We start from the raw sequence: 13,617 nt of genomic DNA, 5'->3' as shown, positions 1-13,617 counted from the left end.
TCAATTCATCCCACCTCCCTTTGAGTAACTCATCTCACCTTTCAATTCATTCCACCCTCCCGTTCCCCCTGCCCCTCATGTCCACAAGTCCGTTCGCTACGTCTGGGTCTCTATTCCTGCCCTCCAAATAGGTTTGTATGGCTTGTACTTAAAATTGGGAAATATTTGCCTCCTATCCATATCCATGTCCTAAAATACCCCACTTCTGGATTGGCCTTGCAGCCACTTTCATACCATCCAGTTGCTCTCGCCCTCTTTGCCTCTATATCCTTCTTCCCCTGTGGCTATGTGGCCACCAGGCTACGTGGCTCTCAATTATCTTCTGTTTCCCTGGGTTTCCCCAGTGGATGTCTTCTCTCCCCCAGTCCCCACATCACCATGGTCATCCTAAGCAAGGAGAGAAGGAGATAAGTCCTAACAGGTTACCTCCAAGTAGCATTACTTCTTTACCTGCTGATGAGAAATAAAAGTCTATATCCTACCAACCCTGAGTTACATTATTTTACCTTGGCCTCAGGAGAAAGAGCAATTGGGAATGCAACTTGCTGGCTTCCTCTTACTGGACTATAAATTCCTTAAGGAAATGTTCATGTCCAATTTGATTTGAGCCTTACAACCACAATGTGAAATGGGCAACTGTGTCTCCCACATTATTTCAGAGAAATTTAGTCTCCCCCTAAGACATCTCTTTGAATATCTTCAAGTATACACTTAACCAATCCCTCTTCTGAGACCTCCTGAAAAGCTATTTGAATAGCACTTGTAATATTTTATATTCCCATCTGTATATGTAAAGCCAGCTCTATTCACCCTTCTTCCTACCATAGAAGAAAGGGTCGTACAATGCATCAAAAAAAAAAAAATCTTGCTGTCAGCTGGCCAAGCACACAATTTTCTATGGTTCCTGACCTCCAGTTTATGGATACATACATTTTTTTTTCTTTTCTTGGCCTTGCTCCACGGCATGTAGGAATGTTGTTCCCTAGCCAGGGATTGAACCCACATCTGCTGCATTGGAAGCGTGGAGTCTTAACAAATGGACCACCAGGGAAATCCCATACATTCTTTATTTTTTCTCTTTTTATACATACATTCTTTGAGAGCATCAACTTTCTTATCTCTGTTTCTTCATTAAAATCGTGTATAAGGCACTATGATAGGCACGGAGTCATCTAATGATCCCATTGGTTGTTCCTCACTGAGCTTTGTCAAACTTGGGAAAATGACAACTAAACACAGTTTTGTCAGTCTTGGGGCAACAACAACTAAACACTGAACTTTGTCAGTCTTGGGGAAAGAACAACTAAACACTGAGCTTTGTCAGTTGTTGGGAAATGACAACTAAGTGCCTGGAGCAAGGGGTTGGAGTCAGATGGCAGCAGCTGTCTGAACAGAGGACCAAATGCAGGGTAGAAATTGATTCCTACACATGCCACCGGAAGCCAAGTATTTGCAAATCAGTCTTTCCCCATGACCTATACCATCTGTACTCATTTCTAATCAGAAAACTATTCTTTCATTTTAAAAACAACTTGAATTTTAAAGTTTTATATTAAGAAGTTATAGCTTCTATAGAGTGCATGCTTTCAACCACTTACCAATCAAGAGGATCACTTGAATACACACATCACAACATCACATCACTTTACTCGGGATACATTTTCATGGTTGTTGCAAGAGTGAAACCCATTTTTATCATGAGATCTTTCTGGTGCTTCAGCAAATGGGTATTTGAATTGTAATACAAATCTATTTCATATTTTGTTTTTCTAATCTCCTCTGCAGAGCTTTCCAAACTGCTCTGCAGATGCTGGGTTAGTTGGAATCCACTGGGCATTTTTTAAGGAGTAAGGCTTTAGGTAACTTACTTTCCTTCCCCACAAACCTCTAAGTGAGGGAGGTTGCCATGATCTTCCGTTTTGGTCTGAGATGTTGCTAATGTCTGTCATTCTACTCTCCTCTAATTATGGGGCAACAGGAGAGCTGGAATTCAGTTTCCACTGGTCTTGCATGATCTGATTCCAGCTTGCGCTTCATCCAGCCCAGCGTTTCTCATGATGTACTCTGCATATAAGTTAAATAAGCAGGGAGACAATATACAGCCTTGACATACTCCTTTGCCTATTTGGAACCAGTCTGTTGTTCCACGTCTAGTTCTAACTGTTTCTTCTTGACCTGCATACAGATATCTCAGGAGGCAGGTCAGATGGTTTGGTATTCCCATTGCTTTAAGAATTTTCCACTTTAATATCTCTTTAATAATTTCTCTTAAGAATTTAAGAGTTTGTTGTGATCCACACAGTCAAAGGCTTTGGTGTAGTCAATAAAGCAGAAGTAGATGTTTCTCTGGAACTCTCTTGCTGTTTTGATGATCCACTGGATGTCGGCAATTTGATCTCTGATTCCTCTGGTTCCTTTTCTAAATCCAGCTTGAACATCTGGAAGTTCTTCTTTTAACTTTTTAAACTTATATGCAGAGTACATCATGAGAAATGCTGGGCTGGATGAAGCACAAGCTGGAATCAAGATTGCTGGGAGAAATATCAATAACTTTAGAGATGCAGATAACACCACTCTTATGGCAGAAAGCAAAGAACTAAAGAGCCTCTTGATCAAAGTGAAAGAGGAGAGTGAGAAAGTTTGCGTAAGTTCAACTTTCAGAAAACTAAGATCATGGCATCTTGGTCCCATCACTTCATGGCAAATGGATGGGGAAACAATGGAAACAGTGACAGACTTTATCTTTGGGGGCTCCAAAGTCACTGTCGATGGTGACTGCAGCCATGAAATTAAAAGACACTTGCTCCTTGGAAGAAAAATTATGATCAACCTAGACAGCATATTAAAAAGCAGAGACATTACTTTACCAACAAAGGTCCGTCTAGTCAAAGCTATGGTTTTTCCAGTAGTCATGTATGTATGTGAGAGTTGGACTATAAAGAAAGCTGAGCACTGAAGAATTGATGCTTTTGAGCTGTGGTGTTGGAGAAGACTCTTGAGAGTCCCTTGAACTGCAAGGAGATCCAGTCCATTCTAAAGGAAATCAGTCCTGAATATTCATTGGAAGGACTGATGCTGAAGCTGAAACTCCAATATTTTGGCCACCTGATGCAAAGAACTGACTCATTGGAAAAGACCCTGATGCTGGGAAAGATTGAAGGCAGGAGGAGAAGGGGTCAACAGAGGATGAGATGGTTGGATGGCATCACTGACTCGATGGACATGAGTTTGAGTAAGCTCTGGGAGTTGGTGATGGACAGGGAAGCCTGGTGTGCTGTAGTCCATGAGGTGGCAAAGAGTTGGACATGACTGAGCAACTGAACTGAACTGTATGATCTGATACACTGTCATTGTTTCTTTTCCTTTTTTTTTTTTTTAAATTACAGGTTATTTATTTATACTGTGCTGGGTCATGATTGCTGCACACAGTCTCCCTCTAGTAGCAGCAAGAGGAGACTGCTCTTCTTTGTGGTGCGTGGACTTCTCACTGCAGTGGTTCCCTTTGTTGTGGAGCATGGGCTCTAGGCACTTGGACTTCAGTAATTGTGGCCCATGGGCTTAGTTATGCCGTGGCATGTGGAATCTCCCAGACCAGAGATCTAACCCATGTCCCCTGCATTGGCAGGAGGATTCTCAACCACTCTCAACCATTCTCCAACATCGACCACCAGAGAAGTCCCTGTTTCTTTTCTTTTATTGCCATCAACAACCCAAAATGGAGCAGACCTAAAGAGAACCTCTACAGACCTGGGCCAACCAATAAGCCAACCAAGGCATTCTCTGTTATGGAAAAATAATCCACAGGTGAATTTGGGGTTTGTTTGTTTGTTGCCAATTTAGGTTTAACTACATGCAAAACATTAATATGTTTAACTACAACCATTCAACAATGTCTCAGAGACACTGTCCTTATGATAATAGACTCTCTATTTTCTTTTGCTAATATTTTTTAAAGATAGTTTTAATGTTATCCTTCATAAGGCACTATTTTATAGTAAGTGTTTTTGAACATATTATTTAAATGCCTAAAACAATTTTAAACAAGACATTATCAATGCAGTTAAACTTTAGATATTGATATATTTATTCATATGGATTTAACAATTTATCCCCTATGGAAGACTAACCAAGTTTTCAAAAAGACTTTTCTTTTACACAATAGAACAAACTGATAGACTCAGGTGGCACAGTACAGATGATAACATCTTCCCACCATTAATTTGAGAAGTAACCTTGTACATTTGCATTGACATAGCAAAATCTGTATTTTGGATAGCTATTGTCTTATGGAATTTGATTGTCTGTAAAAGTAAGCTTAAATTCATGGTTCTGACTCATGGGAAAAATAAAAATAATCACTAAAGGCCAAATTATTTGAAATATAAAGGTAGAACACATTCATGGCTAAGGTCAGGATCCTTTGGGGATGGGATGGCAGACTTGTTTAGCAGGTATGAAGCTTTATAAACACTAAGCAAAGGGTTATGGTGATGACAATTAAAAAATCAACATTAGGAAATGAAAATTCTTACCGCTTAAAGTAACCATTTTAAAAAACACTTCCAGTCTTCTTCCTATAATTAACACTCTTCCTCATGACCTAAACTGACTGGAGAAAAGGAATTGGGGATAATAACTGGGATTTCATTATAAATTACAAAATTGCCATTCCCTTAACCTCCTCCACTTTTTAGGCAAAGAATAAATCCCATTGTAATACTGAGAGGAAGAGAGTGAAACGTGTGGCATTTCCGTTTCTATCAGTAATCATTCTTACGTTCTCAGTAAGCTAGCCTGTCGGACCAGAGCGGAATTCAATTCTTGTATTCTCCGTGCTGCTTCTTCTTCCCCCGAGGAACGTGACTCAGAGAAAACGGCGACTTGATATTTAACCGATCCCTTTCGGCCTCTTCCTCCTCGTCGTATCTCCCACCCTCATCGTCATCCTCCGCATCGCTGCTCTGAGGACTGGAGGCCTGAGATCCCGACGGAGAAGGTGGTACCGAGGGCGGCCTGGGATACTTAAACCCTTCTGTCTGCCAAAGCCAAAAATAAGACACGAAACATCAGAACGACTTCTTGATTTTTCAGTGAGGTAAACACTTGGGATGTGCATTTAATAAAATCACAGTTGGATATTTTTTGTGGTCTGTTCAGGGTCTGTTAATTTTTACTTAATTTGACTCTGGTACCACCAAGTTCAAGAGAGATTCATTAAATAAATAGCTTCATTTTACTGAGCACTGAAATCTGCCAGGTGCTATGTATATGTGTGAGCGTATTTAATCTCCAACCAATCTGTTCCTCTCTTTTACAGAAGAAAATTGAGGGTCCAAGAGGGTCCAAATGATTTTCCCACGGTCATACAGCAAATGGTAGAGCAAAGATTGGTTCCAGAAGACCTGAATATTTTCAGAGGCTCTACAGACCTGGGCCAACTAATAGGCCAGTCAAGATGTTCACTGCGATCTAAGTGCAACATTCTCAATTTTGGAAAAAACTAATCCATGGGTGAATGTAGGGTTTTCTTGGGTCAGTTTAGGTTTAACTACATTTAAAACATCGTGCTGCAGTCCATGGGGTTGCAAAGAGTCAGACAAGACTGAGCGACTGAACTGAACTGAAAACATTAATACGTTTAACCACAACCATTCAGCAATGTCTCAGAGACATTGTCTTTATTATAATTAAGTAGGATATTTTCTTTTTGCTAATAGTTTTATGATGATTTTTGGGATGATCTGGCTGTGACTGCCCTAGAGCCTTTAATATCTACTGCCATGATACCCTATTGAGATTAAACAGTCTCTATTTCATCCTTCAGATTTACTCAATCAAGCTGCAGAACATGGGCAGCCTGGATATCCATGGACAGCCACCACTAGAAAGATTCCTGAAAGCCAAGCCACTTCGTTGACCTCAAAATTCCACCAGTTCCATTTATTTCAGTTAATGAGGGTTTATCACTAGGTTTTAATCAATTGCCCTTCTACCTAAGATGCACTGAGATAACTCATTGGATAAACAGACACTGAGCACCACCTGTAGGACAGACACCCTAAGGCCACTGGGAAAACAAAGATGAAAAACAGGAGGCTTCATCAATCAGGAAAACAGATGGAACAGCACTTGTCATTCTGAATTTCAGCTATTTTTAGACACTATTATGTCATATATAGACTCACTTCAAGACTGATACTTTACCTGAAAGCAATACAAAACAAGAGAAAAGAAAAAAAAGAGCTGAGCATAGGAGTTCAATATTTATTTAGTTGAATTAGTTGAATAAATAGATGAATATAGCTGAATTATCATTCAGGGCTGTGACCACCTCTAAATAATCTAAGCAAGTCACTCTGAGGACATGGACATGGGAACTGAAACAATCATGGACATGGGAACTGAAATTTATATACTGAGGGATTTATGAAGCCCTTTCATTTTCTCTATTAGCAAATTTTACCTCAGGTTAGCTTTCTAGATCTGGTCCTCAAACACCAAATAAAGGTGAATATAAGGTTTGGGGGGAAATTGTTTATGGTAAAAATGACTCCTGATCGAAAAACTGCATCTACATTTGGAGTATCTATAAATACTTGACGAAGATCTCTAGCTTTTAGAAATCCTTGAATTTGATGACTCTTGTAATTGCTCACAATCCTTGCAGAGACCACAGAAGCTTATCAATGAAGATTTACATGAGATGTTGCCTCTTGTGGGACGTGGAACTACTAAGCTAAAATAGATCTCAGGATCAATGGCAGGGCTTTCATCTTTTCGCACCTAAGTGTTCACCTGGTGGGGAGGGGACAGAGAAGTTTAGCTCTTGGACCACTGTGTAGACTGCTGCAAGCCTTATTCCACTGAAGAGAAATGTCTGATACTGCTCTACTTAGAGCTGTGTTTCCTTCTAAGTAAATGTGATGACAAGTAGTCGCCTCTAGTCTCATGAATATAAATGTCTAAGGTGACTTTAGAGGAAGACTCCCTGGTGGGCATGGCTGAATGGAGTAGAAATGGTCATCTAGTCCAGTTTCTTCTATGGTGCTTGAAGTCTCTCTATTATTCTTGCTGAGTCATCACCCAATATTTAAACATCTCCTTGGATAGCAAATTCACTTCTGATGAAAGGAAACCGCTTTACTTTTCGACAGCTCTCAAAAGAACAGATGTCTCAGAGAAGTTTCAGGCACCGAAGCACAAGAGTTTTCATTTGAACGTGCTTCTCCAGTGACATGAAGTAGCTGATTGCTGATCCTAGGTATAGGCTTACTGAATTGAGGGCTTAGAGATGGTCTGACTTGTCAGTTTCTCTACTTGTTTTGTTGCGACACTATGAAAAAGTATAATAATTTGTGAATTTAGCTACTTTCAAATAAAAGGACTTACTACACATAAACCATTTAGCTTTCAAAACAAATGAACAATACATAAACTATTTACCGTTGGTGGTGATGTGGGTTCCATGTGGAATTTTTCTGGAAAGGCTCTACTTAATGTCAGGAGCCTGGCATGCTGGTAATACTGTGATAGAAAATCAATCCATGGTTAAAAAACACATATATAAAATTATTATTATATAATTATTATAAAATAATAATAATGTGGCCAAATTATTATATAAAAATCTTATTATCCCACTTATAAATATATATATTTTAAAGTGGCAGATTTTAATCATCCTAAACTTAAGAATCAAAAAACCATGACATTGCTGTGTAATACTGGGAACTCAACCTGATTCTCTGTGACAACCTAGAGGGATGAGATGGGGGGGTAGGAAGAAGGTCAAGAGGAGGGGATATATGTTTACTTACGGCTGATTCACATTTAATGGCAGAAAGCACCACAACATTCTAAAGCAATTATCCTCCAATTAAAAATAATTTTTAAAATATGGTAATTTATAGGTTTAATATTTTTCAGTGAATAAATAAGTATTACCAAAAATTTGAAGGGAAGGCCATCCTTCTAAGTAAATGAACTCTTACTTGAACTCTGAATTGAGCACAAAGGTGAGTGAAAACACTGGTTTTATTCTACAGAGAAGCAGTATGGTGTGGAAAAAAGTTGGGGCATGAATAATCAGACAAACTGGATTTAAATCATGCTTCAGATATTGAGAAAGAAACATAACTTTTACGTGCCTTATCATCCTGCTTTCATTATAAGATGAAGACGGTAAAATTAATCTTCCAGGTAATAAGCATAACTGTCAGCATTAGTGTGTGTGTATCCTCAGCTGATGGCTGCATCTGTCATTTGTCAGCCAGAGTTCAGCAGTATATAAGCAGCAACATTATGTGAAGGCAAAGTCAATTTAGTTTTTATTAAATTATCCAGTCTTGCTTGGAAAATCCCATGGACAGAGGAGCCTGGTAGGCTGCAGTCCATGAGGTCACTAAGAGTTGGACACAACTGAGTGACTTCACTTTCACTTCCCACTTTCATGCATTGGAGAAGGAAATGGCAACCCACTCCAGTGTTCTTGCCTGGAGAATCCCAGAGATGGGGAGTCTGGTGGGCTGCCGTCTATGGGGTCACACAAAGTCGGACACGACTGAAGCAACTTAGCAGCAGCAGCAGCAGCAAGATGTATGAACATCTATCTGAGTATTTATAAACTTACTGCAGAATAGAATGGAGGTATTAGCTGTACCTGTCACTTGGAGAAACAAGATTATTCCCACTCCCCATTGTAGTTGAGAAATGTGGTCATATTATCTCTTAGAGTGAAACAAAACAGGGACTTTCTTCTTGATGTTTTCCTCATCTTCATGAAACAATATCTGTAATGCATCAAGTTAAGCCCTAGCAATAGAATAATTAGTAAGATCATGGCTAGATCTCTCTAAACTGGCTGTTCTGGTCTCAAACTAAATATGCAGAATTGGAGTTAGGACTTTGCAAACTCACATCAAGTTAAAAGTAGTCATAGTAAGTACATGAGAACATCAGTGAGATCTTAACAATGATGATACAGATTGACCTTATAGATGGCAACTCAAATCAGATCTTTTATAGTCCAGGGGGGATTTTTAAAGGGGTCCTCTGTGAAGATCACAGACTTGCTTACTCTGCCTAAGTATCTCCAGTCCAGAAGATCTGAGAGCCTCTCGGTTCGATTCCTTTGAATAATCCTCTGGCGGCGTGACTGTTTGCAAAATCCGTAGAGAAACTGAGTCAGTTGATTGCAAGAATCATCAGGTGAGCGGAACCGCCTGTCAACGATGTAAATTCCTGAGGGACACAAACGCGAGAGCACAAGTAAAGGCAAGGCTAACCTTGGAGTGTTTCTACTCCTGTTCCTTAGGATCCATCATGGACCGCATGCTTATCCACTCCGACTCCCCTACTGCTTCTGCTTCATCCTTTCCCTTCCAAAACTGTATTTCTCCTGTGATTTCCTTCTAATAGCTCACAACTCTCACTAACACACAGCCAACCAAATGAATGTTGCCATAAAAAACCTGGCACAACAGGGCTACCCCAGATCAGTGGTCATCCTTGGGGCTGCTGGCTAACCAGAGTCTCCACGGTAAAGACTGAATCTCAGTGCTTTTCAGGTTCCCCAGTGTCCCCACTGTGCACCATGGGGGTGAGACTACAGCTATCACCCAAGGAAAGACGACGCTGACAATGCGACTCTAGAAGACCAGAGGATCAGCATGTCCAGGCAGAGCCTCCAGCCCATTCTAATTTTTCTTGCTGCTAGGCAACATGGACACAGAGATGGTGACACCACCTGCCATCCTAAATGTGAATTTTGATAACTCGGTAGTTGGAACTTACAAGCTAATTATGCTGACCAATACACGTACTCTAAAGCAATGGTTATCATAATATTACTTCCAGGTAATAGAAGACCAAACCGGTTCAGAAAAATGAAAAGGTGCAAAGGCAAGATTTGTCCAAGTTTAGCACTCCTTTTGAAGAAGGGGATGGCTACCTACTCCACTATCTTTACCTGGAGAATCTCATGGACAGAGGAACCTGGTGGGGTACAGTCACTGGGGTCGCAAAGAGTTGGACACATCTGAGCAACTAAAACTTTCACTTTCACACTTTGTAGTTTGACTTTAAAGCAATATATTCGATATTAATATCATCCTTGTCTTTTCTATGGACTTTATAAGTAATCTACTTTTAATCAACCAAGAAGTATAAATATTAATTGGGGTTTCCCTACTGACTCAGCAGTAAAGAATCTGCCTGCAATGCAAGAGACCCAGGTTTGATCCCTGGATCAGGAAAAATCCCCTGGAGGAGGGCATGGGAGTCCACTCCAGTATTCTTGCCTGGGAAATCCCATGGACAGAGGAGCCTGGCAGGCTACAGTCTATGGAGTCACAGAGTCCAACACAACTTAGTGACTAAACAACAACAAATAAAACAATCATCATCGGGATAGTGTTAGAGTTGGGCTCTGTAAAGACTCTGTGCTTTGTTTGGTGAGGGGTCCCTTCTCCTTGGTTGGGTTCATGATGAAAAGCCTCACCATATGCAGTGGGGTCAGCCACATGCTCCTGCATGAAACAGCCAAAGCCAGAGAGATTGGTGGTCACACTGGGGATGCCCATCACAGTGCATTCAGCTGCCAGGGGAAACAGAAAAAAGCTTGGCTTCAGACCAGCAATTACACCCTGCTATACATCCAGAGAAGGAAATTGCTCCAGTCCTAGTAACAGCAATGCTTGTTTTGTGCCAGGCACAGTATTAAGCTCCTTACATGCATGAACAAATTTAATCTTCTTGAGCAGCCAGTGAAGTAATGCTATCACTATCCCCATCTTATAGATGAAGACACTGAGGCCCAGGGAGTTTAAATGGCTTGCCCTGCTTCACAAAGCCAAGGGATGTGGTGGAGCTGGGATTTGTAGCCAGGTCCCCAGCCCCAGAGCTGCTCAGAACTGCTACCTTACACTGCTTCTCTCATTCCAGCTGCCTTTCTTTTGCTCTGTTCAAAGCTTGTGTCTCTAAATATATGGCAAGTTTGTGCAGTAAGCCAACTCATTGGGAAAAGACCCTGATGCTGAGAAAGACTGAGAGCAGGAGGAGAAGCAGATGACAGGAAGAGATGGTAGGATGGCATTACCAACTCAATGGACATGAGTTTGAGCAGGCTCCAGGAGATGGTGAAGAACAAGGAAGCCTTGCATGCTGCAGCCCATGGGGTCACAGAGTCGGGAGACGACTGAGCGACTGAACAACAAAACATATTATGGACAAGAACAGTTCCTCCCCTCATTTTCGTCTCTTTTGCCACCAATCTCTTCCACTTTCTCTGGTGCTCAGTGAAACCATGGTTTATTTCAATCCTCTATCACCTTTTTATCAAAACCTTTTCTGCAGACAATCTCAGATGTTACCTCACTCAAGGATGATTGAATTGTTAACATGAAATTTACATTCAATTATGGAATTTTTCTTGGTTGATTAGTGGGGATGGTGGATAAAAAAAATTTCCTCATGACCCATGTACTCCTGTTCTGCAAGTATTTCCTCTTGGTTTAGCTCCAGAGAGTAGTGGTTTTCAAATTTGGGGGAAGATGGATGAGGAGAAGAAATTGAATTAGGGATTACTGACTCATTTGAGAATGGGATGAAATCCTAGAACTCCTCCCCAGAAAAATTTTGCCTACAATTCTATGAAACTTCACAGATCCTTAGTTTTATTAAATATTCTTTTACACTTTTGGAAGAAAAGTTATGACCAACCTAGATAGCATATTCAAAAGCAGAGACATTACTTTGCCAACAAAGTCCATCTAGTCAAGGCTATGGTTTTTCCAGTGGTCATGTATGGATGTGAGAGTTGGACTGTGAAGAAGGCTGAGTGCCAAAGAATTGATGCTTTTGAAGTGTGGTGTTGGAGAAGACTCTTGAGAGTCCCTTGGACTGCAAGGAGATCCAACCAGTCCATTCTGAAGGAGATCAGCCCTGGGATTTCTTTGGAGGGAATGATGCTAAAGCTGAAACTCCAGCAATTTGGCCACCTCATGCAGAGAGTTGACTCATTGGAAAAGACTGATGCTGGGAGGGATTGGGGGCAGGAGAAGAAGGGGACGACAGAGGATGAGATGGCTGGATGGCATCACTGACTCGATGGATGTGAGTCTGAGTGAACTCTGGGAGTTGGTGATGGATAGGGAGACCTGGCATGCTGTGATTCATGAGGTCGCAAAGAGTCGGACACGACTGAGTGACTGAACTGAACTGAACTGAATACAATTTGAGGCACCTTTGTAAACACCGTATGTGTCCACTGAATGAAATTAATGAAGTCAGTGTTTATCTTCACTGGGTTTTCTCAAAACATAAAACACAGATTTTAATACTTTCCAGAGTGAGAGTTAGCACCACATAAAGCAATTTTTCTAAAAAATTATCTAATACCAAACCTATACCACCAAAGTTTCTGCTATTTCTGTAATTCAAGTTAGGAAATAAGGGGCCAATTTCTTTTAGTTAATTTAAAACAAAGAAGGATTCATTCACTATTTGGCATGGATTTCTCACACATCCCTTTTCATCTATTTATCTTTTATAACAGCTTTGCCGGCCTTTATCTTAAACTAGATATAGCTCTTCAGGTTAAGTTTACCTTTGTCCTATAATATGATATTCTGGTGGGAAATAAGTTAGATAGCCTTCTCTTTATCCAGTATAAATGACTTCCCACATTCCCGTTGTCACTCATGTTTTGGTTTTGTCCTTTTTTGTCCTCCACATTTACAGTTGAAAATTATATTACTTACTAGAAAGAATAGGAGTAACAAAGTTGCCAGTTCATCAAATGAATTGTTTCAATGTATCTCAAAAGATAGTTACTTTATTAAAAACAATTTAAGATAACTGTTTGGGCATTTTGCAAGTAAGAAAATACTGCCTTCATGAAAGTGGAATTGGTGCCAAAAACAACTTTTAGAACCACAAGAGAGAGAGCTGGAGGATTCAGGTTAGTAACTTTACTATGTCATGTTTCAAGAATGGGTAATTCTTTATTAATCTTTCCACAAACATTCTTATGGTTTTACAGCTGCTGGCAAATTATTCTTGCTGGAGCCTAAGACAATATAAAAGGAACTTTATCAAAAGATGCAGAGCCTTGTCACTCCTATTGTAAAGATTATAGTATCCTATTTATATAGACTTTAATATTCTATACTTAAATTCTGGGGTCAGAATGTAAAGATTAGAAAAACCTTCCTCATAATTCAGCCTATGACCGCTCTCACCCTAATTGCTACTGCCCCTTACTTAGACCATGATGACACTGAGATGCAGAAGGCAAAATGTATTCATTATAAATAAAAATGTTTTCTGAGCCTTTTATTTTCAGTTATAAATAGAAGTATAGCTGTACTGGGAGGAAAATCTCTGATTACCAAGAAGATGGAAAAGTCATCAATGTCTTCTTTGCATTGGCATATAAAATAATTGTTTCCTTTTTAATTAGGCATTTCAGTACAGATACAAATTGCCAGCTCCTGATGCCATTGACAAGCAAGTTAGTAGGATACAGAAAGAAAAAAAGACAGTGGACCTGAGAATCTACCACCTGTGGAAAAAAAGGTGGGGTGGGCAGGTGTAGGGTCTGAATGGAATTACGTCATT

At 40.1% G+C, this 13,617-nt stretch overlaps 1 protein-coding gene across 2 annotated transcripts in view; it reads right to left on the bottom strand.

The window, feature by feature from the left end:
- Positions 1–3,676: 3,676 nt before the first annotated feature.
- The window catches only part of GYS2 (glycogen synthase 2), a 58,393-nt gene continuing 48,452 nt past the window's right edge, over positions 3,677–13,617 (bottom strand). The window contains exons 13-16 of one of the 2 annotated variants that reach the window (XM_069585563.1): positions 10,499–10,594; positions 9,077–9,240; positions 7,444–7,524; positions 3,677–5,036 (exon numbers count right to left, since the gene is read on the bottom strand). In XM_069585563.1, coding sequence (XP_069441664.1) covers positions 4,815–5,036; positions 7,444–7,524; positions 9,077–9,240; positions 10,499–10,594 — 563 coding nt within the window. In that variant the 3' untranslated portion in view covers positions 3,677–4,814. The remainder of the gene's footprint in view (positions 5,037–7,443; positions 7,525–9,076; positions 9,241–10,498; positions 10,595–13,617) is intronic. The other variant, XM_069585564.1, reaches the window with a different exon arrangement.

This window comes from Ovis canadensis, chromosome 3, assembly GCF_042477335.2.
Source record: "Ovis canadensis isolate MfBH-ARS-UI-01 breed Bighorn chromosome 3, ARS-UI_OviCan_v2, whole genome shotgun sequence".
Taxonomy (NCBI): domain Eukaryota; kingdom Metazoa; phylum Chordata; class Mammalia; order Artiodactyla; family Bovidae; genus Ovis; species Ovis canadensis.
The sequence above is the reverse complement of the archived record's forward strand: the minus strand, read 5'-3'. Positions and strand labels throughout refer to the sequence as shown.